Source organism: Leguminivora glycinivorella, chromosome 7 (genome assembly GCF_023078275.1).
Source record: "Leguminivora glycinivorella isolate SPB_JAAS2020 chromosome 7, LegGlyc_1.1, whole genome shotgun sequence".
Classification (NCBI taxonomy): Eukaryota; Metazoa; Arthropoda; class Insecta; order Lepidoptera; family Tortricidae; genus Leguminivora; species Leguminivora glycinivorella.
The window spans coordinates 20,741,379-20,766,804 of record NC_062977.1 but is presented as its reverse complement, the minus strand read 5'-3'; the positions used below and the strand labels follow the sequence as shown (position 1 = coordinate 20,766,804).

General features: G+C 36.9%; 3 protein-coding genes across 4 annotated transcripts in view; 1 reads left to right on the top strand and 2 right to left on the bottom strand.

The window, feature by feature from the left end:
- LOC125227782 (SEC14-like protein 2) overlaps positions 1-15,713 on the bottom strand; it is a 51,325-nt gene extending 35,612 nt beyond the window's left edge. The window contains exon 1 of one of the 2 annotated variants that reach the window (XM_048132122.1): positions 15,521-15,713. In XM_048132122.1, coding sequence (XP_047988079.1) covers positions 15,521-15,577 — 57 coding nt within the window. In that variant the 5' untranslated portion in view covers positions 15,578-15,713. Of the gene's footprint in view, positions 1-1,496; positions 1,502-15,520 lie in introns of those variants that run through there. The other variant, XM_048132123.1, reaches the window with a different exon arrangement.
- A 315-nt stretch (positions 15,714-16,028) lies between these two features.
- LOC125227783 lies at positions 16,029-17,368 on the bottom strand. The gene has a single exon (XM_048132124.1). It carries the CDS (start codon positions 17,213-17,215, stop codon positions 16,268-16,270), a length of 948 nt encoding a protein of 315 aa, XP_047988081.1. The 5' UTR covers positions 17,216-17,368; the 3' UTR covers positions 16,029-16,267.
- Positions 17,369-17,586: 218 nt separating this feature from the next.
- Positions 17,587-23,956, top strand: LOC125227786 (probable RNA-binding protein 18). Its single transcript, XM_048132125.1, has 6 exons — positions 17,587-17,760; positions 17,974-18,063; positions 20,269-20,475; positions 21,763-22,029; positions 22,071-22,090; positions 22,826-23,956. The coding sequence occupies exons 1-4, from the start codon at positions 17,746-17,748 to the stop codon at positions 22,027-22,029; spliced, it is 579 nt and encodes a 192-aa protein (XP_047988082.1). The 5' UTR covers positions 17,587-17,745; the 3' UTR covers positions 22,071-22,090; positions 22,826-23,956.
- Positions 23,957-25,426: the final 1,470 nt, after the last annotated feature.

Sequence of the window (25,426 nt, the reverse complement as noted above, 5' to 3'; positions counted from 1 at the left end):
ACAAACTGTAGTCAAGACTACCTACTATGTTGATTCATATTTTTGATAATTTTAAAACAGAAGATTGTTATTTAGTCGTAAACCTGTTAAATAAGAATAATCTTAATTATGAGTTCAATCCTAGAAATATTATAGTCAATGCTTTAAGTACCTGGGTACATAGCCAAGTCACCAAACGCTAACGCTCATTCGCTAGCGAAACGCACCTGTTATTGTCGCACTAAATGTTAGTATAGTCTACTGTTAAAGTTTACTGCCGGCGTAGCTGAATGGCAATCGTCGACGACAGACGCCGACAAAAATGCAGTCTGGTGCAATACGCAAGAGCGATAAAGATATATAGCTACGAAATAGATATTATCGTGAGCGTTTGTGCATTTGGGTACGTACCCTGATTACCATAATGTTTTTTTTTAATTACCTACATCTCGCCGCAGTATAATAATACTACGAAAGCGTTTCCCTGCTAGAATTAAAGACTGAATGCGTAACCTACTGACAGTACTGACTATTCAGACAGCGGCGAATACTAAAAAAATAACTTTGAATTTGTTGCCAAAGTATTAGATAGTTTTTAAGCAAATATTGTTTCTTTATTACAAAACTGGATATAAAATATTAGTCTTGTTCTTTTTTGTTGCTAAGATAGCTTAGATAATTTATAATACACTGCATTAAACTGATGTAGAGCTATTCTATGCCATATTAAGTACGTTTTGATACATTTTTCCAGTTTTTAATTGTAAACTTAGAACAACATTTGTACCATTTCGGTTACAATTACGCCCCGACTTTGTATAAAAATCATCTAAGACCGTCATTTACGACCCTATCAAATCATGGGTGTAAAGGACGTTATAACATTTTGACGTGTCCTTTACAACCATCTATCTTCTAAATCGTTTAGTTTATCACTACGGTTGCTACACTAGGTTAAAGATACTCGTAATCTGCATATTTTTCTTATACACGTCACAAATATAGGTCAAAAAAACAAAAAAGTGGGTTTATCTTTCTCTTGCCTTACCTGCATTACATGTCCTTTACGACAATTGAACCCAAAGATATCGATTACAGTTGCGGATAAAATATTTTTAGTGCTGGTCGTAAAGGACGAAGAACAAAAAAACTTGTCCTTTACGCCCAACTTTATCACACTACTATAGAAAGTGATCCTTAGAAAGTAAGGGCTTAAAGGGCAACAATATATAATAAGGTGACTTACAACTATATTTTTATTTGTAGATTTCCTTTACGACACAAATAATAATTTACAATTAATGACTTGATATTTACGCCCCTTCAGAAAAGCTATTTTTGCAAGTCCATAGTAGAAAATCTTGGTCGTAAAGGCAACTTTTTAAGAGATATCGAAATTTTAACTACACAGATCGATAGCGCTTGAAATTCTGAACAAAACTGTATATATAACTCATTTTCGCCAAAATGTCCTTTACGCCAATTGAACCCAGAGGTATCGATATCGCTCACGAAACGAAGCGCTAGTAGATATCTATCTCTATCGCGCTTGCGTATTGGCGCGACAGAGCCAGCGGCGTATCGCTTTCGTTTGGCGTCGGAGAAATGCCATTCGGCTACGGGGCCAGGAAGGAAGTTCGTCAATATTTCCTGTTACACTTTCTGCTCTAGATAAGGATTACCCTAACATAAGGAAAATACGTGTTTAAGTTTAGTGTCAAGGTAGACATAAAAGGACTAGGAGATAAAACTAGGTAAATAATTCATAAGTTCCGTACCAGTCTGACAAGTAAGGTCATATCTACTATTTTGTTTTTTGTTCTGCAATTATGTATAGATAACGACGTTTTGGTGTGTTGATGTTGATGCTGAGCAAAAAGTGATGACTTTAGTCACATTTTAGTTTTTTGTATCTACCTATTCCGGTTAGATTTCAGTAAAATACCTAACCTACGTAAGTAGAGATATGTTAGATATGCATGTAACATACTTACACATAAAAATAGTACGAGCTATGCTCGTGTTTGAAGCAAGGTCGACCTTTGTGAGATTGTTTTATTTGTTCCAAAATACATATTGATATAAGACCATTTTGGTTGGCAAAATTGTAGCCATTTATAGATTTAAAAAAAACTAACTTGTTTTTTAATGTGACACGTCTGGCTGGCCAGTCTTTATGACATGAGCACTATATTTTTTGCAACCATCTGATGAACGGCATTACGCAAACGCACTGCGGGTTCAACCTTGCCAGTAGTGTTGCAAGCGCGGTGGCAATGAAAAAACTTATCAACACCCATAAACAGGTGCAGTCTTGTAATTGGTGCATCTTATTCTTATTTCATAGTGAAAGTATTTTAAGCTAAATCTATGCTAAGCTTAACCTAACCTTGGGAGCGAGTGTTGAAAGTGCAGTGTCAATGAAATAGCGTGTTAAAAACGTGTTAAATTAATACAACAGTTTTGTAATTGATATAAAATATTTTTTTATATTGGAAATATTTTCTAACCGTAACGTAAACAAATTAACTAAGATAGCAAGCGCATTTTTTTAACCGACTTCAAAAAAAGGAGGAGGTTTACGTTTAGTGCGTTTTCACATTATCCGATCCGATATCGAATGCAAGACCGATACCTCATACATTACAGGCGCCATCTTTGATTTTTTTTATTGAAATACTTCCGACATCCGATATCGGATCGGATAATGTGAAAACGGACTTTACTCGGGACCTTTTTTTTTGGCAATGACAAAACACTAACATTTACAGTTTGTAATTGGTGCATCTTCTTATTTTATATTGAAAGTACGTAGGTATACTCCTACCTAATACTCTCTAAAACAACAGGCTTAGTTCTGTTTTGCTTTAATTTTATCTACTTGCCGAAATCAGATTTAGCCGTAAGGTTGGGCAGTTTTTAGGCTGAAACCAAGCCGACGACTGGAACAATGATTTTCATGTCCAACTTGTAGCAATCGAAAAACTTCGGTTTGATGGCTACCTCATATTAAGAAACTTTATTTCTCAAAATAATTTAGAACGGTAAGAAACCACAATATAAACCAATAAAAATGCCCTTACCGGGTTCGAATCCCGGTAAGGGCATTTATTTGTGTGATGAGCACAGATATTTGTTCCTGAGTCATGGATGTTTTCTATGTATTTAAGTATTTGTATATTATATACATCGTTGTCTGAGTACCTGCAACACAAGCCTTCTTGAGCTTACCGTGGGACTCAGTCAATCTGTGTAAGAATGTCCTATAATATTTATTTATTATATTTATTTATAAAAATCCCGTATTAAAATAAAAACTACACTGCTACTACTAAACTGTTTGTATTAAAAAAAAAAAAACGTGATCGCTGTCGCCGCAAAGTTACGAGGAGTTTTCAAATATTCCGGACATTATGTAACAGAGCAACCGCAACGCATCGATGATGGCGTTATGTCACAATTCTCTATAGTCGTAACTAGTGCTGCAATTTCTATGCACATGCATGCGATTTAATGTTCGCTTTTTGCAGGATTCTTTTACAGATGTGAATGGAGAAAGACACAAGTCTGCTCAAGAAAAAAAAATGTCTTGATAAAGCAGGAACTTTCGTACCTATATGTGAATATACCTATACCTATACATATATGTAATATACAGGGTGGAAAAATCGAATGCCACATGGATGGCAACTACCTTAAATATTGTAAATAGCACATTTTGTGTAAGGGAGACTTTCCTTTGTTTTTAAAAACAATAAATTCTGCATTTAAGGATGTTGAAAAATCGCTTGCCTCAGTCGGGACTCGAACCGGTCAAATGTGACAAAAAATAACGTGCCGTATTTTATGATGCAGATTGAAAGGGTTACTGATAAGGTTCATTTTTCTCTGAATAACAAATACAATCAGAATAACGGAAGGCCATGCATCGTTACATAGGCACGTTATTTTTATTTGTCACATTTGACCGGTTCGAGTCCCGAACTCCCGACTGAGGCAAGCGATTTTTCATAAATCCTTAAATGCAGAATTTATTGTTTTTAAAAACAAAGGAAAGTCTCCCTTACACAAAATGTGCTATTTACAATATTTAAGGTAGTTGCCATCCATGTGGCATTCGATTATTCCACCTTGTATACTTCTCTTGGATACTGTCAGAAAGGACTATTAGCCGGCTCTACCAACCTTCTCTGTGGTTAAATAAATTCGTAGGGAAGAAGACCATTCTTTCGTCGCACACACAAATAAAGACATAGATAAATGGGCATAATAAACTCTCCATTGGATTACCATTATCTTGCATAATTTTTTTGTCATATTTTACCTTCGCATAACAACGCTTGGTAGAAACCTCTTTTCGCAGAATGACTTTTTGCATACATTTCTTGGCATACTGTCTTTTTGCAGAATTATTTAAGGTAGAGTAATACAATGGCATAATGGTAAATTATATAATAGTCGTATAATCGAATGGTAAATTATATAATAGTCGTAAAATAAAAAAAAATTGTGCGTGGGGTCCCTCCGCGCGGAAGAAGTGAAACTTCGTAATGTGGAAATGATAAATACTGGTGTACCTTTGAAAAATATATTAAAAACATTACATGTGCCTATAACATTTGAAGAGTTCCCTCGATTTCTCCAAGATCCCATCATCAGACCCCGACTTGGTGCCAATGGGACCATCTCGGGGTTATACCCGTTCGATCAAAAAAAAAATTTTGAAAATCGGTCCACGATTCTCGGAGATATCGAGTAAAATACATACAAAAAAAAAAAAGAAAAATAAAAAAAAAAACATTCAGTCGAATTGAGAACCTCCTCCTTTTTTGAAGTCGGTTAAAAATAGAAAGAGGTATTTCAAAATTCGAGTTGGCAACACTGAGCGTTAAACGTTCAACGCTGTCAGTGAGCGTTAAAAGTTTAACACTGTCAGTTGGAAGTCGCTCTTTCACTTCAAAAAGCAGAACGGTGTTGCAGTTATATGTGTAGTCTCATTAAAAAGTTTCTCAAAGATAGTAATACTTAAAGCGAAGGAGAAAATGCAATGGAAATTGGAAAGTTGCACAACGCAGGCTGCAATCAACTTTTATGACGCCACGGCAGTTAATCCCACATCAGACTATTTAACAATATCTACGTGAAAAGATCGTTTTGGATTGCTTTACTCCAATCCAAATCAAAGAGGATAGAGTGTTAAATTGTTAGCCTTTGCACCAAATGATAGCCTCTTTTTAACCGACTTCAAAAAAGGAGGAGGTTCTCAATTCGACTGAATGTTTTTTTTTTTGTATGTATGTTACTCGATATCTCCGAGAATCGTGGACCGATGGGTATAACCCCGAGATGGTCCCATTGGCACCAAGTCGGGGTCTGATGATGGGATCTTGGAGAAATCGAGGGAACTCTTCAAATGTTATAGGCACATGTAATGTTTTTAACCGACTTCAAAAAAGGAGGAGGTTCTCAATTCGACTGAATTTTTAGTGTATTTTTCAAAGGTACACCAGTATTTACGCCTGATGGTAATAATTTTATGTGGCTGAGCTGATGATGGAAGGTCAACTCCTCAATGGTTAGGAGTTAAAGGATAATTCTTTCACTACTGTACATATATTCGGACTGATACATATAATATCACTAGGGACCACTAAAAATCAACAAATAAATTAACTTTTTAACAAAAAATAAAACCGCCTTCAAAAAAAGCGTGTTACAAAACACGGAGAAACTAAAAAGCCAAAAATAATAAACCTTCGAATTCAGATTTCTTATCGGATTGCAATAATCTAAACATCCAAATTATAAACAAATCAATTATTTTTGGAGTCGGGGCCAGCCTGCGTATGGTTGGGTGGGGCAAACAGGAAATAGCAAGGCGACGAACAGGTCTGGTACCGACTACAAAAATAATTGATTTTTTTATGATTTGGATGTTTAGATTATTGCAATCCGATAAGAAATCTGAATTCGAAGGTTTATTATTTTTGGCTTTTTAGTTTCTCCGTGTTTTGTAACACGCTTTTTTTGAAGGCGGTTTTATTTTTTGTTATTCTAGATGCAATAATATAATAGTTATTTGTTTTACAAGGGGGCAAAGTAGTTGTTTAACCGCACGTGCCAATATTGATACCCGAGCAAGCGAAAGATTCCAATAATGAACCGCGAGCGTAGCGAGTGGTTCAAAAAGTGGAATCTTGAGCGTTGCGAGGGTTTCTAGGCACGGAGGTTAAACAAACTTTGCCACCTAGTGATACACAAAAATTTTCACCACACCAACACGAACAAAATACTAACTATAAAACATCAAATTAAATCAAATCCATCAATTTATTCAATATTTATGATTCAAAATCATCATTTATAGGTAAATTCTACCAGCCAGCTTAAGACATCAAGTTAAAATTGTAATTGTATGAAATTACTTTGCACTCTCGTGGATAAAATGTAATCTTGATATCTGTTTTCGAATAGCAAAGTAAGCCTTTAACAGGTGGTGTGGTGAAAAAATATTTATTTCATACAAATTGTATGGGAAACGTTTTTTCCGATTTGTGGGTTTTCTAGCCGGAATTTTTCTTTGGTCAAAATTACGGTAATATTTACCTATTACGGCCGTGTAAATGATGATTGCGCTCAGGTGCAAGCTGTTATAGTTATATACCCAAAAGAAGCAGAAAACTGTTAGAGTTGATCTTTTTATTTTCATCTAACGGGTTCGGCCTACGTTTAGACGAAACGTAGACAATTTAAGACATTAGAGGCAACCACCTCCAGTCTTTAGCTAGCCTTTCCTTAACTTATAAAAAAAACCGGCCAAGAGCGTGTCGGGCCACGCTCAGTGTAGGGTTCCGTAGTTTTCCGTATTTTTCTCAAAAACTACTGAACCTATCAAGTTCAAAACAATTTTCCTAGAAAGTCTTTATAAAGTTCTACTTTTGTGATTTTTTTCATATTTTTTAAACTTATGGTTCAAAAGTTAGAGGGGGGGACGCACTTTTTTTTCCTTTAGGAGCGATTATTTCCGAAAATATAAATATTATCAAAAAACGATCTTAGTAAACCCTTATTCATTTTTAAATACCTATCCAACAATATATCACACGTTGGGGTTGGAATGAAAAAAAATATCAGCCCCCACTTTACATGTAGGGGGGGTACCCTAATAAAACATTTTTTTCCATTTTTTATTTTTGCACTTTGTTGGCGTGATTGATATACATATTGGTACCAAATTTTAGCTTTCTAGTGCTAACGGTTACTGAGATTATCCGCGGACGGACGGACGGACGGACGGACGGACGGACGGACAGACAGACATGGCGAAACTATAAGGGTTCCTAGTTGACTACGGAACCCTAAAAAGAACAGTTATGGTTTGATTTTATTCACGGTTCTTAGATTTTGACCCTCCTGACTAATTATTAAAAAACATGGATTGCCAATAATTTAATAATTAGATATTTATTATACTTATACTCTGTCAAACAAGTCTGTCAGTAAATAAGAACAAAGAAAACTATATGCATCCTTTTCTTTAGGGTGCTAGAGAAAAGGATACCTATAGTTTTCTTTGTTCTTATTTACTGACAGACTTGTTTGACAGAGTATAACTACTTACAACTTAACGCAACTAGGGTCGGCAACGCGCACATCACACTTCTGGAGTTGCACTAGTTGCAGGCGTCCATAGTCTACGGTGACTGCCTACTGACTATCCTGCCGCATGCTTGTTTGTCACCAACGCGGTATAACAACATTTCTACGGAATTGTTTCGAGCTAAAAGAGCGCTAAGGACAAAAAAAGGCGATATATTGTAAAATGCACAATATTTATCGACAAAATTGTACACTTTACTCATACTAAAAGACAGTGAAAGTACTTGTTTCAGTTAGAACATCTTATTAACTGTCGGTTAAATAAAAAACATATGAAAAAAAAAAGCTTTTTCAATTAGTAATGATTGTTTTTCTGATGCTCGTTTAGGAAAAACCGCGTGAAGCACAGAATTCGGAGCTCTTATTATGTACAATTTGATAAGATCACTCTCATAAATGAGGTAAATTTAAGTTTCAAATATCTTGTACTTAAGGCCCATTAAACAATATTTATCATTTAATCCTTTGAAATTGAGAAATTGAAAGTAAAACGAACTCAATTTTGTCTTGAAAATACATCGAAACAAGTGATCATTTCTCCGAAAATCTACATGTTATCGAAGTTATTTTAGTATATAAATAATCTGCACAATGTGCTTAAACTGCTGTTATCCATTTGTCGTTATAATATTTTATCATGATTTTTTGCCAATTTTTTGAAAACTAGCCTTCCTGTCGCTATTTTACCGGCGACGGACGCCTGCGATTTCAGTGCCGCGCCGGAGCTCGAGCAGGTAAGACGTATGTCGCTTTGGTCTCCGAGTTTTCATCGCAAACGTCGAGAATATTTATTGTTGTGTGGGTCGGACGCCTTGTTTCTACACGGGCTATCCTCGCATTGTGTGTGTGTAAACAGCGACCAACGAATTTGATCCTAGACCCGTAAATATTTGCTTTTGTAATACTTTGTTATGTTTGAATGTTAAAGTATTACAACGTTGTGATGATAAAAATGTAAAAATTACAATACGGTCAAGATGATAAGACACATCAAGATGGTACGCGGGATCTGATGATGGAGCCAGAAGGTGGTCACCAGTACCAGTGAACCATGTAAGTAAACGACTTCGTGTTTAGGCTCGTTGGGTTCGTCTCAACAAGACCTTTGACAAGAGGTGGTACTCAGGGTCTGATGATGGAGCCAGATGGTGGTCACCAGTACCAATGAACCATATAACTAAACCCAGAGATGGGCAAATCGTAATAGATTCCGGATTACACGATTACTTGATTTTACTTTGTAATCTGACACTACTGGGTGTCAGATTACTTGTAATGTAATCAAGTGAAACGGTAAATTACCATTACATGTAAAGGAATCACTAATCATCTATACAATCATTACTATTACCAATAATTCGGAATCATAGTCGATTCAAAATAACTGAAATTATTGACTTGATTACTTTCAGATTACGAATATGTAGTACCTCAGGTGACTGTCACTTTGACACAAAAGTCATCATGGGTGTCGTAAAATAGGTTTTAGGGGGTGCTGATTCCAAAATTAATGACCAATGTGGAATCTGACATTGCTGACTGTCACTTTGACACAAAAGTCGTCATGGGTGTCGTAAAATAGGTTTTAGGGGTGCTGATTCCAAAATTAATGACCAATGTTCAATCTGACATTGCTGACTGTCACTCTGACACAAAAGTCGTCATGGGTGTCGTAAAATAGGTTTTAGGGGGTGCTGATTACAAAATGAATGACCAATTTGGAATCTGACATTGCTGACTGTCACTTTGACACAAAAGTCGTCATGGGTGTCGTAAAATAGGTTTTAGGGGGTGCTGATTCCAAAATTAATGACCAATGTGGAATCTGACATTGCTGACTGTCACTTTGACACAAAAGTCGTCATGGGTGTCGTAAAATAGGTTTTAGGAGGTGCTGATTCCAAAATTAATGACCAATGTTCAATCTGACATTGCTGACTGTCACTCTGACACAAAAGTCGTCATGGGTGTCGTAAAATAGGTTTTAGGGGTGCTGATTACAAAATGAATGACCAATTTGGAATCTGACATTGCTGACTGTCACTTTGACACAAAAGTCGTCATGGGTGTCGTAAAATAGGTTTTAGGGGTGCTGATTCCAAAATTAATGACCAATGTGGAATCTGACATTGCTGACTGTCACTTTGACACAAAAGTCGTCATGGGTGTCGTAAAATAGGTTTTAGGAGGTGCTGATTCCAAAATTAATGACCAATGTTCAATCTGACATTGCTGACTGTCACTCTGACACAAAAGTCGTCATGGGTGTCGTAAAATAGGTTTTAGGGGGTGCTGATTCCAAAATTAATGACCAATTTGGAATCTGACATTGCTGACTGTCACTTTGACACAAAAGTCGTCATGGGTGTCGTAAAATAGGTTTTAGGGGTGCTGATTCCAAAATTAATGACCAATGTTCAATCTGACATTGCTGACTGTCACTCTGACACAAAAGTCGTCATGGGTGTCGTAAAATAGGTTTTAGGGGTGCTGATTCCAAAATTAATGACCAATGTTCAATCTGACATTTCTGACTGTCACTTTGACACAAAAGTCGTCATGGGTGTCGTAAAATAGGTTTTAGGGGGTGCTGATTCCAAAATTAGTGACCAATTTGGAATCTGACATTGCTGACTGTCACTTTGACACAAATGTCGTCATGGGTGTCGTCAAATAGGTATCCGGAGGTGTTTGAAAACTAATGACCAATTTGGAATCTGACACTGTTGACTGTCACTTTGACACAAAAGTGATCATGGGTGTCTTCAAATAGGTTTTCATGGGTACTAATCTCAATATTAATGATCAATTTGGAATCTGACATTGCTGACTGTCACTTTGACATAAAAGTCGTTATGGGTGTCGTCAAATAGGTTTCCAGGGGTACTGTGCAATGTCAGGTTCCAAATCGGTCATTACTTTTTAAATCATTTCATTAATTTTGGAATCAGTACCCCCTAAAAACTATTTGACTACACCCATGATTCCTCAAAGTGGCAGTCAGCAATGTTAGATTCCACATTGGTCATTATTTTTGGAATCAGCACCCCCTAAAACCAATTTTACGACACCCATGATGACTTTTGTGTCAAAGTGACAGTCAGCAATGTCAGATTCCACATTGTTCATTAATTTTGGAATCAGCACCCCCGCAAACCTATTTGACGACACCCATGACGACTTTTGTGTCAAAGTGACAGTCAGCAATGTCAGATTCCACATTGGTCATTAATTTTGGAATCAGCACCCCCTAAAACCAATTTTACGACACCCATGACGACTTTTGTGTCAAAGTGACAGTCAGCAATGTCAGATTCCACATTGTTCATTAATTTTGGAATCAGCACCCCCGCAAACCTATTTGACGACACCCATGACGACTTTTGTGTCAAAGTGACAGTCAGCAATGTCAGATTGAACATTGGTCATTAATTTTGGAATCAGCACCCCCTAAAACCTATTTTACGACACCCATGACGACTTTTGTGTCAAAGTGACAGTCAGCAATGTCAGATTCCACATTGTTCATTAATTTTGGAATCAGCACCCCCGCGAACCTATTTGACGACACCCATGACGACTTTTGTGTCAAAGTGACAGTCAGCAATGTCAGATTCCACATTGGTCATTAATTTTGGAATCAGCACCCCCTAAAACCAATTTTACGACACCCATGACGACTTTTGTGTCAAAGTGACAGTCAGCAATGTCAGATTCCACATTGTTCATTAATTTTGGAATCAGCACCCCCGCAAACCTATTTGACGACACCCATGACGACTTTTGTGTCAAAGTGACAGTCAGCAATGTCAGATTCCACATTGGTCATTAATTTTGGAATCAGCACCCCCTAAAACCTATTTTACGACACCCATGATGACTTTTGTGTCAAAGTGACAGTCAGCAATGTCAGATTCCAAATCGGTCATTAATTTTTAAATCAGCACACCCGAAAACCTATACTCGTGGTATATGCACTTGAAATGTGAAAGTGAAAATGCTAGAATGACATGTAAACCACGAAGTTGTATACTTAGTCATATTGTTCATTGGTATTGGTGACCACCATCTGGCTCCATCATCAGACCCTGAGCACCATCTTGAAGTAATTAGAATTGTATTTGTCTTATTTTATCATCATATTAATATATACTTTACTCTAATACTTATCATATAACAAAAGCAAATATTTGGGATGGGATCTACTTTTATAATTATTACTTTAATTTTTTAAATAAATTTTAACATAATTGATATTATTTCGCGCTATATTCTCGTATTTTCGTACAAAATAATGTTTATTAGAAACCAAAAGTTTATATCGAGATAGTAGATTGTGGTTGTTATCAAAATTCCATAGAAAGGATCAAGATTGTTTTGTCCATTATTGTAGTGCGAGCGAGTGATAAGACGTGCTAGAAAGGGTCGGCATATTGGACTCGCGCGGCGGGTAAAATACCTAATTTCGCCCGACGCCGAAATGTTATAACGCTCTTAACTTTCACCCATTAATTATGGGGGTCATCCACCCGTCCGATCCGAGGTGTTGGTTGACTCGCGGTCACCAAGGATGCGGTTGCAACATTCGGCAGCTAAGTACCGTTTGTTAGCGACGTGGCGGTAAATGAACAATGTTTACCGACCTTACACCTAACTTGACACTGAGTCAGCAAAAATCTGATTTGTTTACACTTTTTGTGAAAACTTTTTTTTTGATTTATGATTTTTATGAATTGTGTACCACCATGAGTTTAGAATACATTCGAACAATGTTTGCTGACCTTGCACCTAACTTCTGATTCATTTACACTTTTTTGCGTGTGAACTTTTTTCTGATTTATGGTTTGTGTTTAGCCACCATGACTTTGGAATACGTTCGTTATCCTTATCGACTAACCTCAGAGTAATGTACACTGAGAGAAATTTGCATTGTGAATTTAACAAGTTCGACTTGTTGCGATTTATCCGTTTGAATCAGCCAAACGTATGTTTAAAACAATATGTGTCAGGTTGTTTTTATAAAATCGACTTGTTGATTCAAATATATTGCCGATTCAAATGACAAGTAGCTTGTTGTTTGAACCAAAGAGCACGTAGACGCTATTTTAACCAAAAAACTTGTTGAATGAACATGAAAACTGTTTGTTTTTTCTCTCAGTGTAGGTATTCTGAACTCCTGTAAGTATACTTTTTTTAAAATAAGTATGTAGATGTATAATATAAAGAACCGCCTCAGAGCTCTGATTCGATAGTGAAAGAAGTGCCTATTGAATTTTTATATGAATTGATTATTACGTAGGACACTTTCTTGCGGTTGTTTCTTTCATCCAACTTCTGTTATCAGATCCCGCTTCGCGCTTTGAGAGATATTTACCTGCTCCACAGAATATATAATAGTACAAGTACAGAAGGCCCACTGCTTTGATGTTCATGAAATGCCGCCTTTTAAATACCTACAAAATTCTAACAAAGAAACGAGCCGCACGTGCGCAGCGTCGGGTGTACCACAGAATATACATATAATAGTACGAGTACAGAAGGCTCACTCCTTTGATGTTCCCAAAATGCCGCCATTCTAAATTTTTATCTACATTAACAAACGCGCCACACGCGAGCAGCCGACATTGAATTCTATTGCGCCGCGCGAAGGTCGTCACCGCTGAATGGGCCGCGAACTCGCGGCCGCCGTCATGTACTTGTAGCGCGGCGATAGAATCGCGGAGTGAGCCGCCCCTGGGCGTACTTAAAGTTCGATACCTACACGCGCTAGTGGGACAGGCCTGCCTGCTCGTAGTTCCTGTCAAACTACAACTTCATAAGCTTTTCTAAACGTGTGTTACAAACATAATCTTTTGCAATTTCCACGTATAGATGAAATACGAGAAAATCCAGCTTATATTGACACCGTCAACATTGCAGCTACGCACGACTGCGTCGAGAGATGCACTGCTGATTGCATACTTGCATTGTACTTACATAAACAATGAATTAACCATGCGAACCACAAGTAACTGCCATCCTACGTGTATTTAAATTTAGTTTGACTCAAATTTGTTTAACCCCTAATACAGATGTAGTGTGAGAAGCTTGTTCAGTCCTAATTTTAAATGTTTTTAGATATTACTTCCTGTAACTATTTTTAATAAGATACTCTTATCCTGCAGTCAAACTGTTAAACAGTTTTGCAGGGCCTGTGATAAATTGTAATATTTATCGACTGTATAGTAATTCAATAAATAATAATAATAAATAAAAGCTTTAACATGGATATTTTAACTTCTGATTAGCAGAAACGTCTGCAATCGATGCCACTAGGCTTAGAATAAATTTAAAAGTGGAAAATGTCTGCCTTGGGTGAGACTTGAACTCACGGCCTCTGGATCAATATTTACGCGGTTCATACTCAGAATCGCGAGGTCTTTCGATCCTGATAGGAGAAAAAAATGTCCCAAGATTTCCATACATTTTTCAGACCTTCCATTCCGTTACCGCCATACAAAATGAAAAAACCTTGGGACACTTTTTTTCCTGTTAGGATTGAAAGAGCTCGCGATTCTGAGTGGTAACCACATAAAAAATTCCAAATAAAAAAAAAAATGGGGTGGACAACTTTGAAAAAAATCGCCCACCTGTTTGATGTAAGTACGAGCATGGAAATGGCAAGACTTTTATTTCTTTAAATAAAGGTCTACATGGCTCCAAGTAAACGTACTTAGTGATTCGAGTGTTACAAACGGCTCGTACTCTCGTACACATTTTTTTTTTTATAGTAAAAATGCATCATTCACATGTATGGAACTGCCCCAAATAATCAAGCCGTAGCTAAGTAGAGATGATACGTGCCCGTGATAAGCGGTTAGTGCTAAGTCGTTAGTGCTAATGCTAAGTCTCTAGTCTAGATGAGGATTTGCTTAATTTCCTAAACCCAATAAAAACACTTTCCTAGCCTTTCACACAAGTAGGCAATATAGACCATATTGCCTACTTCAAAATTAGTAAATAAGTATTCCAAAAAAAAAGGTTTCTAGTTCTTCTAATTGGTAACTCTTTTAATTAGTAAATAATTATGGTGCATTACATTACATAACAGAATACATCATTATTAGGTATTTCTACATACTTATCCAGTAATTTGCTGCAAATGCTGCATACAATTAAGTAGTTAATTACTTATTTAGCCACAATTTATTAATTTCCCATGGCTAATGTTAATTGAATAATTGGCTAGGCTACACAAAGAACATTTATTTTTACGTATTACTTGTTACTAGTATTAAGTAATTACATACCATGTAATGTAAAGTACAGAATAGGTACTGAACTCATGTTTTAATTTTGGTACGCGGGCTAAAGAACAACTTTGTCTTGGTTTTGTAAATTAAAACCACATTAAAACACATAATACATTGTTCTCCTGTTGGTGCTGTAGGCTGTAGGGTAGATTTGAGAGTTGTTGTAAGCAAATGTTAGACTAAAAGGATACCGACGAATTGAGTAAGTACCTCATCCTTTTTTGAAATAGGTTAAAATTGCATCTTAAAATAATATTTAGGTGTTGTGTCAACAATCGAAGTTACTTATCCCATATCTACGCAACGCAGGCAAAAAATAATAGCCGTTTCAAAGATTACCTACAATTCCATAGGGTTAGGTTTAGTTATCAAACTAAGATTTTGTTCCGCTTCGCATCGTATTTTCAGGCATGTATACTTAAGTACAGGAAACAGTAATAACTATAAAGCATATACATTAGCTACACTTATGCTAATCTGTTGTTTCAAATACCAATTCCCTTTGTATGTGTGTTTGGAGCTAGACCCATTAATTTTAATTATCTAAAATTACGCTGATAAGTCATTGATAATCCGAAAAATGTACGTACCTTCATCAAAGCGAAGCGCTGGTCATCGTCGATACCAACAATCGGTGAAATAGGCATAGTTTTAATTATTTGTTGTGTAACGAAACGTAATATTTGAGTGTTCACAGCGCGACTGTTAAGCGAAGCAATACGTGCGACGTCTGCGGATGTCCACGGTCGACTGACGTTTCGTTCGTTGTTGTGAAGGAAAATAAAACCTGAATGACGGCGCGCGGCGCGCTGAATGCGTCTACGCATTGTTTGGACTGAAGGGGTTATTACGTTTCTGCTTAGCCTCCGAAGACTCAGAAGCACTTGTATTGTTTATGTATTTAGAATAATTTAAAACAATAATGTTTCAAACTATACTTTGGAATACGTATTAAAAAGTTGTATGCAATGTTTTAGATTAAAGAGAAAAAATAGAAAGTTTTTAATTTGTCATGTGTATGTACATAACTCTGTTGCTTTTGAATGTTATTCTGTTTCAAAGTATTTTATGGACTAGTAAAACAAGATTTGTTACAAAAACTTTAATAAAAATAGCATTTTACAACATTAAATAATCAATTTTTCCATTATTACCCTATGATGTTGATTGAGTTCTACATGTATCCGTTCTACTGAAGTTACATTTGCCCCCCAGTCGAGATTTGCCCTGCTGTACCTTATGAAAATAACTAATATATTAAGACCATATTCATATATTGCTTTAGATTAATCAATATCAAAATCATCTTATTCTTTGAAGTATTTTTATCAAAATGTCTAATGTTCTGTAACCGTAAAAACCACTCCCCCTCCATCAGGGTCCTCGTCCACTACTTCTTTGTCACTCCCCTCCATGTCCGACTCATCGGAATCAGCATCTCTGTACTGCCCAAACGAAGTAACATCTCTTGGCAAAGCTGGCATTTTTATACCCGTTCTTTCCATCAGTTTCTCCGCAGCGTGCTGTGCTTCGACCTCCTTCAAGTGTAAATTATAGTCTTTCTGTAAGTTCAAAGATTCTTCTAAACTTAAAACTTTAGCTGGCCCGTGGATACTTGGTGGTGGAGTAGCCGCTGTAACTTCCCAGTGTTTATGCTTTTTCCTAAGCAGTTCTTTTTCAGGATTATGAACGTCAGACTTTGTCGTTTTGTACGGTTTGAAGTTTCCTGTGGCTTTCGGTTTTGTGTTACTTTCAGTTTTCTCAACTAAATACTTTATGTGTGGAAGTTCCTCTATTTTAGCTACATCTTCTGGTGTTACTAGAGGTTTCTCAGGTGGTAATACTTTGACTGTTTTTTCGTGAGCTGTACTTTGACTCAGGATCTGGAGGACATCTTCCGGCTCACTATCATCGTCTGAATCTAGGTAAGTATCAGACTTATTAGATTTTCCAAGCCATTCTAGGTCCTGCATTGTTTGTTTATTTACTGAACTTAGGGTTAGGTTATCTAGAAGACGACAAGTCTGTTCTTCATCTTCCTTTGCTTTTAATTCTTTAACAATTCTATCATGTAAGGCTTGAATTTTCACTCCTTTATCGGCCAGTTTACTAATAAAAGACTTGTTATTTAACAGCTTTACCTGCCGGTCACGTAATTCTCGAAGTTCAGCAACGGTTTTGGAAGATAGATCAGATATTTTACCATCAATTTCTGTCTTAGGTGGTGGTGGTAAAATTCCGGGTATTTTCTTGTTGATCTTCTTCATGGTCGGAGGTACTGTCATCTTCCAAAGGTTAATACGACAGTTCCGAAAATCTTAGTCAGCAATGTGTGAATGGTTAGTAAAATGTAAGCAATTTATTTTCAAAATATTACGAAACTTGAGGAAAACGATGCAACGTAAATCCCGTGAACTCGTGCAGTGCATGAGTGCAGTTCTAATTGACGTCTGTCACTGTCAGTCAAGTCACTAAACCATAAAGTCCATAAACGAACGAATGAAATGAATGATTTATTAAGGCCTCTTACGTTCCCGAAATTGTCATTATAATTATTCTTTATCGATTATGAAATCGATTACTTGGCAAATAACCTTCATTTCAAAGTTACACGAAACATAGACAATTCAGGGTACAGAAAAAAAATTGAAATGTCAGTGTCAAATGGAGAATAGTTGTTTAGCGTTTCTCAGCTTTCTGTGTGAATAAAAATCAATATGTATTTTGTGGTGTATAGAGAGATTCAGTCGTAGAATGTACCAATTATAGCAGTGATATTCAGTAGTTCTATGTTATATTACCGATAGTAAATACAATGGACGAAGCAAGCGTAAGTTAACCTTTCATTCAACTAGGTATTCTAAGCTATATAAAATATATCGTAAGTTTTTCACAGCAGGGTATGGTAGTTTCCTTGGGTAGAACCCGTAATTAGCTTAAACGTATGTCCCTGTCTAGTATCGTAGTAGTAGGGGTAATATTTTTCAACCACACCTATACTTTCAATTGTGTTGCATTTTGTACGTCTTGAAATTTGTTTCAGGTGCCTTTACATTTGGAGCCGATGCAGCCCAAAGACCTCTGCGAGAAGAGGCTGTGGATCGGCAACTTGGACACTAGGGTTAATGAGTATGTCATTTTATTTTGCTACACAATATTTATTTCCACTCTTGGACTCAGTGCCCAGAGCCGCCAGGCCCACCTCATTTTCTCAAGGATTAAACTTTGGGATAATGTAGAGTTCGTATCAACGTTTAATGTCTGCATATCACCAAGTTCGGCCCGTCAACCATTTTTTGCTATAAGGTTTTTTTTTAAAGGCTCTTAGTCCTAGTAGTAGATCTATGCAGTATTACTGTTAACTTTATTTATTGTCTTTGCATAGTCTGTATGTCAGGGAATGTAATATAATAATATAAGCTTTTATTTCCTTAATGAATGTTTACCATTGTTTTTTTTTTTTACTTCTTCGTCTTCATAAGGACCGCCCTGAGCAGTAAAAGCCTCCTCCAATGCTTTCCAGCTTTCTCTACTCTTAGTTACTTCTGGCCAGCTGTGGCCTACTATATTTTTAATGTCGTCACTCCATCTTATGAGTGGTTTTCCACTTCTTCTTTTACCCTGGGGCAGCCATTCTGTTACGACTTTGACCAGCGTCCATCTTCGGTTCTTTGTGTGTGTCCGGCCCATCTCCATTTAAGGCATAGTGCCTGCTTTACTGCATCTTTTGCCCATGTCAGGGAATAGGCATTTGTAAGACTAGGGTTGTAAAAAAACGGTTTTTTTTCTGGCTTGAAAAAAAAACATGAAAAAAAACCGTGAAAAAAAACAGTTTTTTTTCTGGAGTATGTTTTTTTTCTAAAGTACGAAATCTCAAAATTTGCAAAGTAGTTAATACTTTTATACGGTTTTTTAGACTTAATGTTAACTATTAAACGAATTTAATCAAATAACTTTAATTTCTGGTCTTATAAAAGTAACATTTACGAAATCTGTAGTTTGTAGTTATCACTATTTACTGTTGGCAACACCACCGCCTCTCCACGCTACACGCCGCATCGGGGATTCCCCAATAAACGTTTGTATACTGAATTAAAATGTACGTTATTGTTATTGAAACACGTTACAACTCACGAAAAACCGTTATTGTCGTATTATTTGTTCATCTGAAAAAAAACCATATTTAGAAAAAAAACCAAGGTGCTCGGTTTTTTTTCATGTTTTTTTTCATAATTCTGAAAAAAAACATTTGGTTTTTTTTCTATTTACAACCCTATGTAAGACTATGCTGAACACAATAGAAATGATAATGGGATTATGACTGTCTATACGTATTTAGTGTCAGACTAAGGCCGGCAACAGACAGTCTTAAAATTTATAATCTAAAAAAAGAGTTGTATGCAATCTGTCAGATCAATCTGAAAATTCATAATCTTAAAAATAAGAGTGTTCCATACGGAGTTCCATACAATTTCGCAACTGTCCACACCAGTTGCGAAATTGTATGGAACTCCGTGCACTCAATCTGATTTTTACAAGATTATAATTTTTTCAGATTATGAATTTTAAGACTGTACTGTACTGCCTGTTGCCGGCCTAACTGTCCACCAACTTGTTAAGGAAATGAAGGAAAGTTAAAGGGTAGTAAGACAACTCTAAAACATTTAGTTTTGTATGTGTTCCTATTGTTAATGTATTATTATTTTGAGTCAGTCAAGTTAATACCCACATACATACCGGTCGTCAAAATCATAACCCTCCTTTGCGTTGCCGCAGTCGGGTAAAAATATGACTTGCATCTCAGTTTCAATCATGTGTCATGTTGTGTATTGTATGAGGGTTTATTAAAAGCAAAATATAGAAAATATTAGAAACAATGCAGTAAAAACTTTTCGCCAGTCAATTAAAATACCACTCCTCCCACACTCCCTTCAGTCATGTTTTAATTTATTGCCACTTGTTTTCAATTGTGGCACGACTCGGATGGCAGGTGGACAATGGAAGCCACAAGATGATATGATGATATGGCCCCCTAGGCAAACGCAGCGGTAGACCAACACAAGACGACAAGGATATTAAAATATCTGTTGGCCCAAACTGGATCCAAATTGCCAAGAAAGAGGAGAAATCGATGGAGGACCTTTTCACCCCAAAAGGGTCTAATGCACCAGCATAATCTAAATAGGCGACCAGCCAGCTCGTTTGCCTCCTATCCCATAAAAAAAAAATATTTTTATGTTTCGATTTTCCTCTTTTCCACACGTGTATCGTAAAGTACTATTCCAAGCGAAAACCCTTTCCTGCATTTATATAACTTAAAATTTCTCATTACCGGTATCAACTACTGAAAATGGTCCGCGTGTACGGCTCTATCGAGAAGTTCGACATGCTGTTCCACCGCAGCGGGCCCTCCGCGGGGCAGTCGCGCGGGTTCGCCTTCGTCACGTACCAGCGGCGGCAGGACGCCGTGCTGGCGATGAACTCGCTTAACGGACAGCTGCTGGGCTGTAAGAAGATATGTGTCAAGTTCGCTAAGAACTCTGCGGTGAGTTGAATATTTACACGTTCTTTTTTAACCCCCGACGCAAAAACGACGGGGTGTTATAAGTTTGACGTGTCTGTCTGTCTGTCTGTCCGTCTGTCTGTCTGTCTGTCTGTGTGTGTGTCTAATATATCACGGTCGGGGGTTTTTTCAAAATTTTAATTTTGTGGTTATTGTATGGTGGTAACAATGAATACGATGCGATGGGAGGATGGTATAATATGAATTTTCTGAGATGGTTTTTTGGCTTTTAATAAATAATAATGATAAACCCGTTTATTGCAGACAACAGATGGTCCAAACAGTACAATTAAAATAAATAAATCACAGTTAAAAAATACATATATTAACAGCAATTTCAAAAATTAAAATTATATTTGCGACGATACTGACTTTTGCCGTAATCTGTTAAACAAAAGCCTTTGTTTCTATTATTCACGGCGGCTAGCTCCCGTCTCCACAGCACGCGCTAAAGTCAGTGTAGTTAAAAATCAACCATCATGATAGTAATAAGGTTCAAATTCATAAAAAGCCCTTTCAACACGTTTTGTCATCTTCAAAAAAAGTTACTGCAAGCTGTTTCATAAATTTGAACCTTATTTCTATCAAGGTAGTTGCTTTTTAACTACACGCGTGCCGTGGAGACGGGAGCTAGCCGCCGTGAATAATAGAAACAAAGGCTTTCGTTTAACAGATTACGGCAAAAGCCAAAAAAACATCTCGGAAAATTCATACTATAGTGGTGACATTAACACATTCACTACCAGACAAAAAATGGCGCACTACGTCAGAAACCGGTCGTAACTTATAACCGCCCATCCAATGGGTTCTCCAGCATCTGAGCAAAGTGCCTGCTAAACGGGTTTTGGTTGCGAAAGTGTTAATTGCATGAAAAAAAGACTCAAGCACTGTAAATGAAGTGTTACCATTGATAGACTAGCACATTATACACTGACAGATATATTTTCCTCCATGACCATCGATTGCCAGTTTAAAATGTTCAGTTTGGAAATCTACTGGCATGATAAGCTGGTTGAAATCTTTCTCTGGTTTTAACCCCCGACGCAAAAACAACGGGGCGTTATAAATTTGACGTGTCTGTCTGTCTGTGGCATCGCAGCTCCCGAACGGATGAACCGATTTACATTTAGTTTTTTTTTTATTAAAAGCTGAGTTAGTCGGGAGTGCTCTTAGCCATGGTTCATGAAAATCGATCTACTAGGTCGCGGTCGGGGGTTTTTTCAAAATTTTAATTACTATTGATATTAAATCATATTTTTCTTTCAACAGGAAGACCAAGACCGCCCCAAGCCTGAGCTAGGCATACCAGCCCTCTCCGGAGCCAAGCCCGAACTAAAACTAAGCAAGAAGACCGCCATCCAGTCCATCGAGGCCAAACTGAAGATGATGGAGAACATGAAAGCAGGTGACGACTTCGTAGTCAACAAACTGGCGGCGAACGAAGCGCCTATTATTAAGCAGTATCAGACGAAACAACAGCCACAGAAGTCTGGCACGTCCTTTAGACGGCGGCATCCTTATCATAGGAAAAGATAAATCTTTAATATATTTTATTCTTGAGGTAGCTTAGCAAGCACATATTTGCTTATAGTTATGTATATGTCGCAGTAAGATAGATAAAGCCGTTATATAGTTATAACCCTAGGGATATAATTATATGTCGTAACATAGTTAAACGAAAGCGATTAATTGCTATCTTACTAGGAATATAACTATAATACGTTACTAGTTTAGTGATATAATTATATGACTGGATTCAGTTTAGTGAAATGATTGTAGGCAGGAGTGCGGCCGTGCGGCGGAGGTATAGTTATAACCCTAGGGATATAATTATATGCCGTAACATAACGATATCACAGAAAAAGTGGCTAAAATTCAAAAAATAATTATGCACGAAAACTCAACCGTGACGGGAACGACAACTGATGCCGAACGACTTCCTTGTGGTAGCGGGTAAGCTCCCGCCCCCGTCTCCACTGCACCCCCGCACTACACTGCTACAACTATACTACTGAACTTAATCCAGTAATATAACTATATTACTTAACTAGAGACGTATTATAATTATATCCCTAGACTAAGTTTAATCCAGTGATATAATTATATAACTAGGGTTATAACTATACCTCCGCCGCACCGCCGTAATCCATGGCTACAATAATTTCACTAAACTGAATCCAGTCATATAATTATATCACTAAACTAGTGACGTATTATAGTTATATTCCTAGTAAGATAGCAATTAATCGCTTTCGTTTAACTATGTTACGACATATAATTATATCCCTAGGGTTATAACTATATAACGGCTTTATCTATCTTACTGCGACATATACAGGTCATAAGTTACATAAGTTGAACAAATGGAAAAGAGAGAAGCAACCGTTGTGCCGAATTGATAAATAACCACAAAATTGAAATTTTGAAAAATCCCTGACCGCGACATAGTGGACCGATTTTCATGGAACATGGCTAAGAACACTCCCGACTAACTCAGCTTTCAAACAAAAAAAAACTAAATCTAAATCGGTTCATCCGTTCGGGAGCTACGATGCCACACACACAGACAGACAGTCAAACGTCAAACGTCGTCGTTTTTGCGTCGAGCGATAAATTAGACTATAATTATGACTAGTAATATTTCAGAAGCCTGAAATATGTATTAGTTATAATTGTTATGTTAATGAAAGCTGCAATCAATTCAACATACAGTAACTGTTCTCGGGACTGTACTTTCGCTACCATTTCATTTATGTAAAAAGTGCATAAAATGTCAAGAATGTCACAAAATTTGAAGTAATGTGTGCTTGGTAACTAAGAACCCTTGTTTAATTGAATGAGATTGTCGAATATACTTATAGATAAATAATAAATAGTTCACTGCCAAGTTTAACCTTTGCTTTATTCGACATTTGCTATCATTGATCATTATCAAAGAGAGTTTATTAATATAAAATAAGTACAATGTCGTATGGAAATTCTTGATATTCGCTAAAGCAATATTTACGCAAATTATAATGTACAACAATTTGCCTTCTCATCGCTTTCCACATTTTGGTGTACATACAGTTTGAAGCAACTATATAAGTTATATACTGGCAACACCGGCAGGCTATTTAAATTAAAAAATGTTGCCAATTTCTAAACTACGTCTCACAAATCTCATCTAATAATTTATTCGTGGTTATTTTACAATTAAGTCAATCAGTATTAGGAAATTAAATACAAAAGTACTTATCTCTTATAAAATAGTTCAAGACAAACATTGTATACTTACAAAATATCAAATAATAGTGTTCTTTATCACAGAATATATTGTAATATACAGACTTGTTCAAGTCTCTATGTAGTTGTATCACATCACTGATTTTTTTTATGTAACTATAAATTATTTGTATTTCCTAAACTGTAAATTAGACTTCACTTTAAATCCCTGTGGAGCTCATGGCGCAATTTCATTAGTCGATAGTACGAGAGGTTTCTGGAACGCGTGCCACAGGGCCCGCATTCGGGGAAACTAGAGTTGTGCCTGCTCGTTCACTGAAAAGATCGCTCCCAACTAGTACGATCTCCGAAGTGTACTAGTTCGTTCTTTTAGGACATTTAGTACAGTAGTACACCGAGAGAGCGAGAGACAAATTGTGCATATGGCGTACAGTAACGCTTGCTCGTACTAGCCGAGAGCTGATCGGCCGTTTTCGAGCGCTCTCGGTCCGAGTCAGTTGGTTATATTTCGGTTGCGGTCGGATCACACGGATCGCTTTGCTGTCATTGTCACTTCTCGGCTCTTCGCTCCTATTCTGTTGCGCGTGTGTGAGTGTACTAAATGTACTAGAGAGCAGAATCATTTGGGAGTAGTTCGGTCTAGTACAGTGCAGGGAATCGTGTCTTTTGTACTATTAGTACATGTCCTACACAAGCCTAGGGGAAACGTTTTCGTTAGTCGATAGGGTCTACATTCGGGGTGCGAGAGATTTCTGGAACGCGTGCCACAGGGCCCGCATTCAGGGAAATTAAATAGTAACATTGGTTGTTATCTCGCCTGCGGGGACTCTTCTATGCTGCATACCAAACAAGTTAACGACCAATTAAATTGCACCACTTTCAATGGTTTGTTATCTCGCCTGCGGGGATGCCTCGCCTCGCCCGTATGCTGTATACCGAACGAGTTATCGACTAATGAAATTGCGCCATTATAGCGTGGAATCTCACAAAATAGACCTGTTAACCCATTTATAGCTTAATCTTGATTCATTGTCGTTTTACCTCTATACTTAAAAGGCATGAATTAGCGCGTCGACCGTAGCTTAGCAGTTAATGCGTTAAAAATCGAGCTTCCTCGTGTTTGATGTCACGTGTTCATTGTACTGTAGATGTTTTAATGTTAAATTAAAATTAATCGAAACAAAAAAACAATTCAGTAATATGAGTGAAAATCGTGTTACTTTAAATCAATATATTGTAGATGTTTTGTGAAACATTTATATGAGAATTGTAGCCATGAAATTTTGAGAATATCATTCGTATCAGGAGAAAATAAAATATCTAAGATATTAACAAATATATGATCCTCATTTGAAATAATACAATTATACCATGGTGACTCAAGGTTTAGAGAAAGGTACAACGGGGCAGATCTCGACTGGGGGAGTGGGGGGCAAATGTAACTGGTACATTTTTTCATGTTAGGCGTGTTCAGTGGATACATGTAGAAGTAGAACATCATAGTGTAATAATGGATTAGTTACAATAGTCCCCCAGTCGAAATTTGCCCCGCTGTACCTTAATACATTCAGTGCCAAACTTCCCAAAAATGTAAATCATGCAATGTAGGTCCTTTTGTTTTTGTGTCAGCTAAAAACATGTATTTTTTGCTAGCAAGAATTTATCTCTTTTCCAGTCAAACTGACGAACTAGACGTCCTACTTATCGA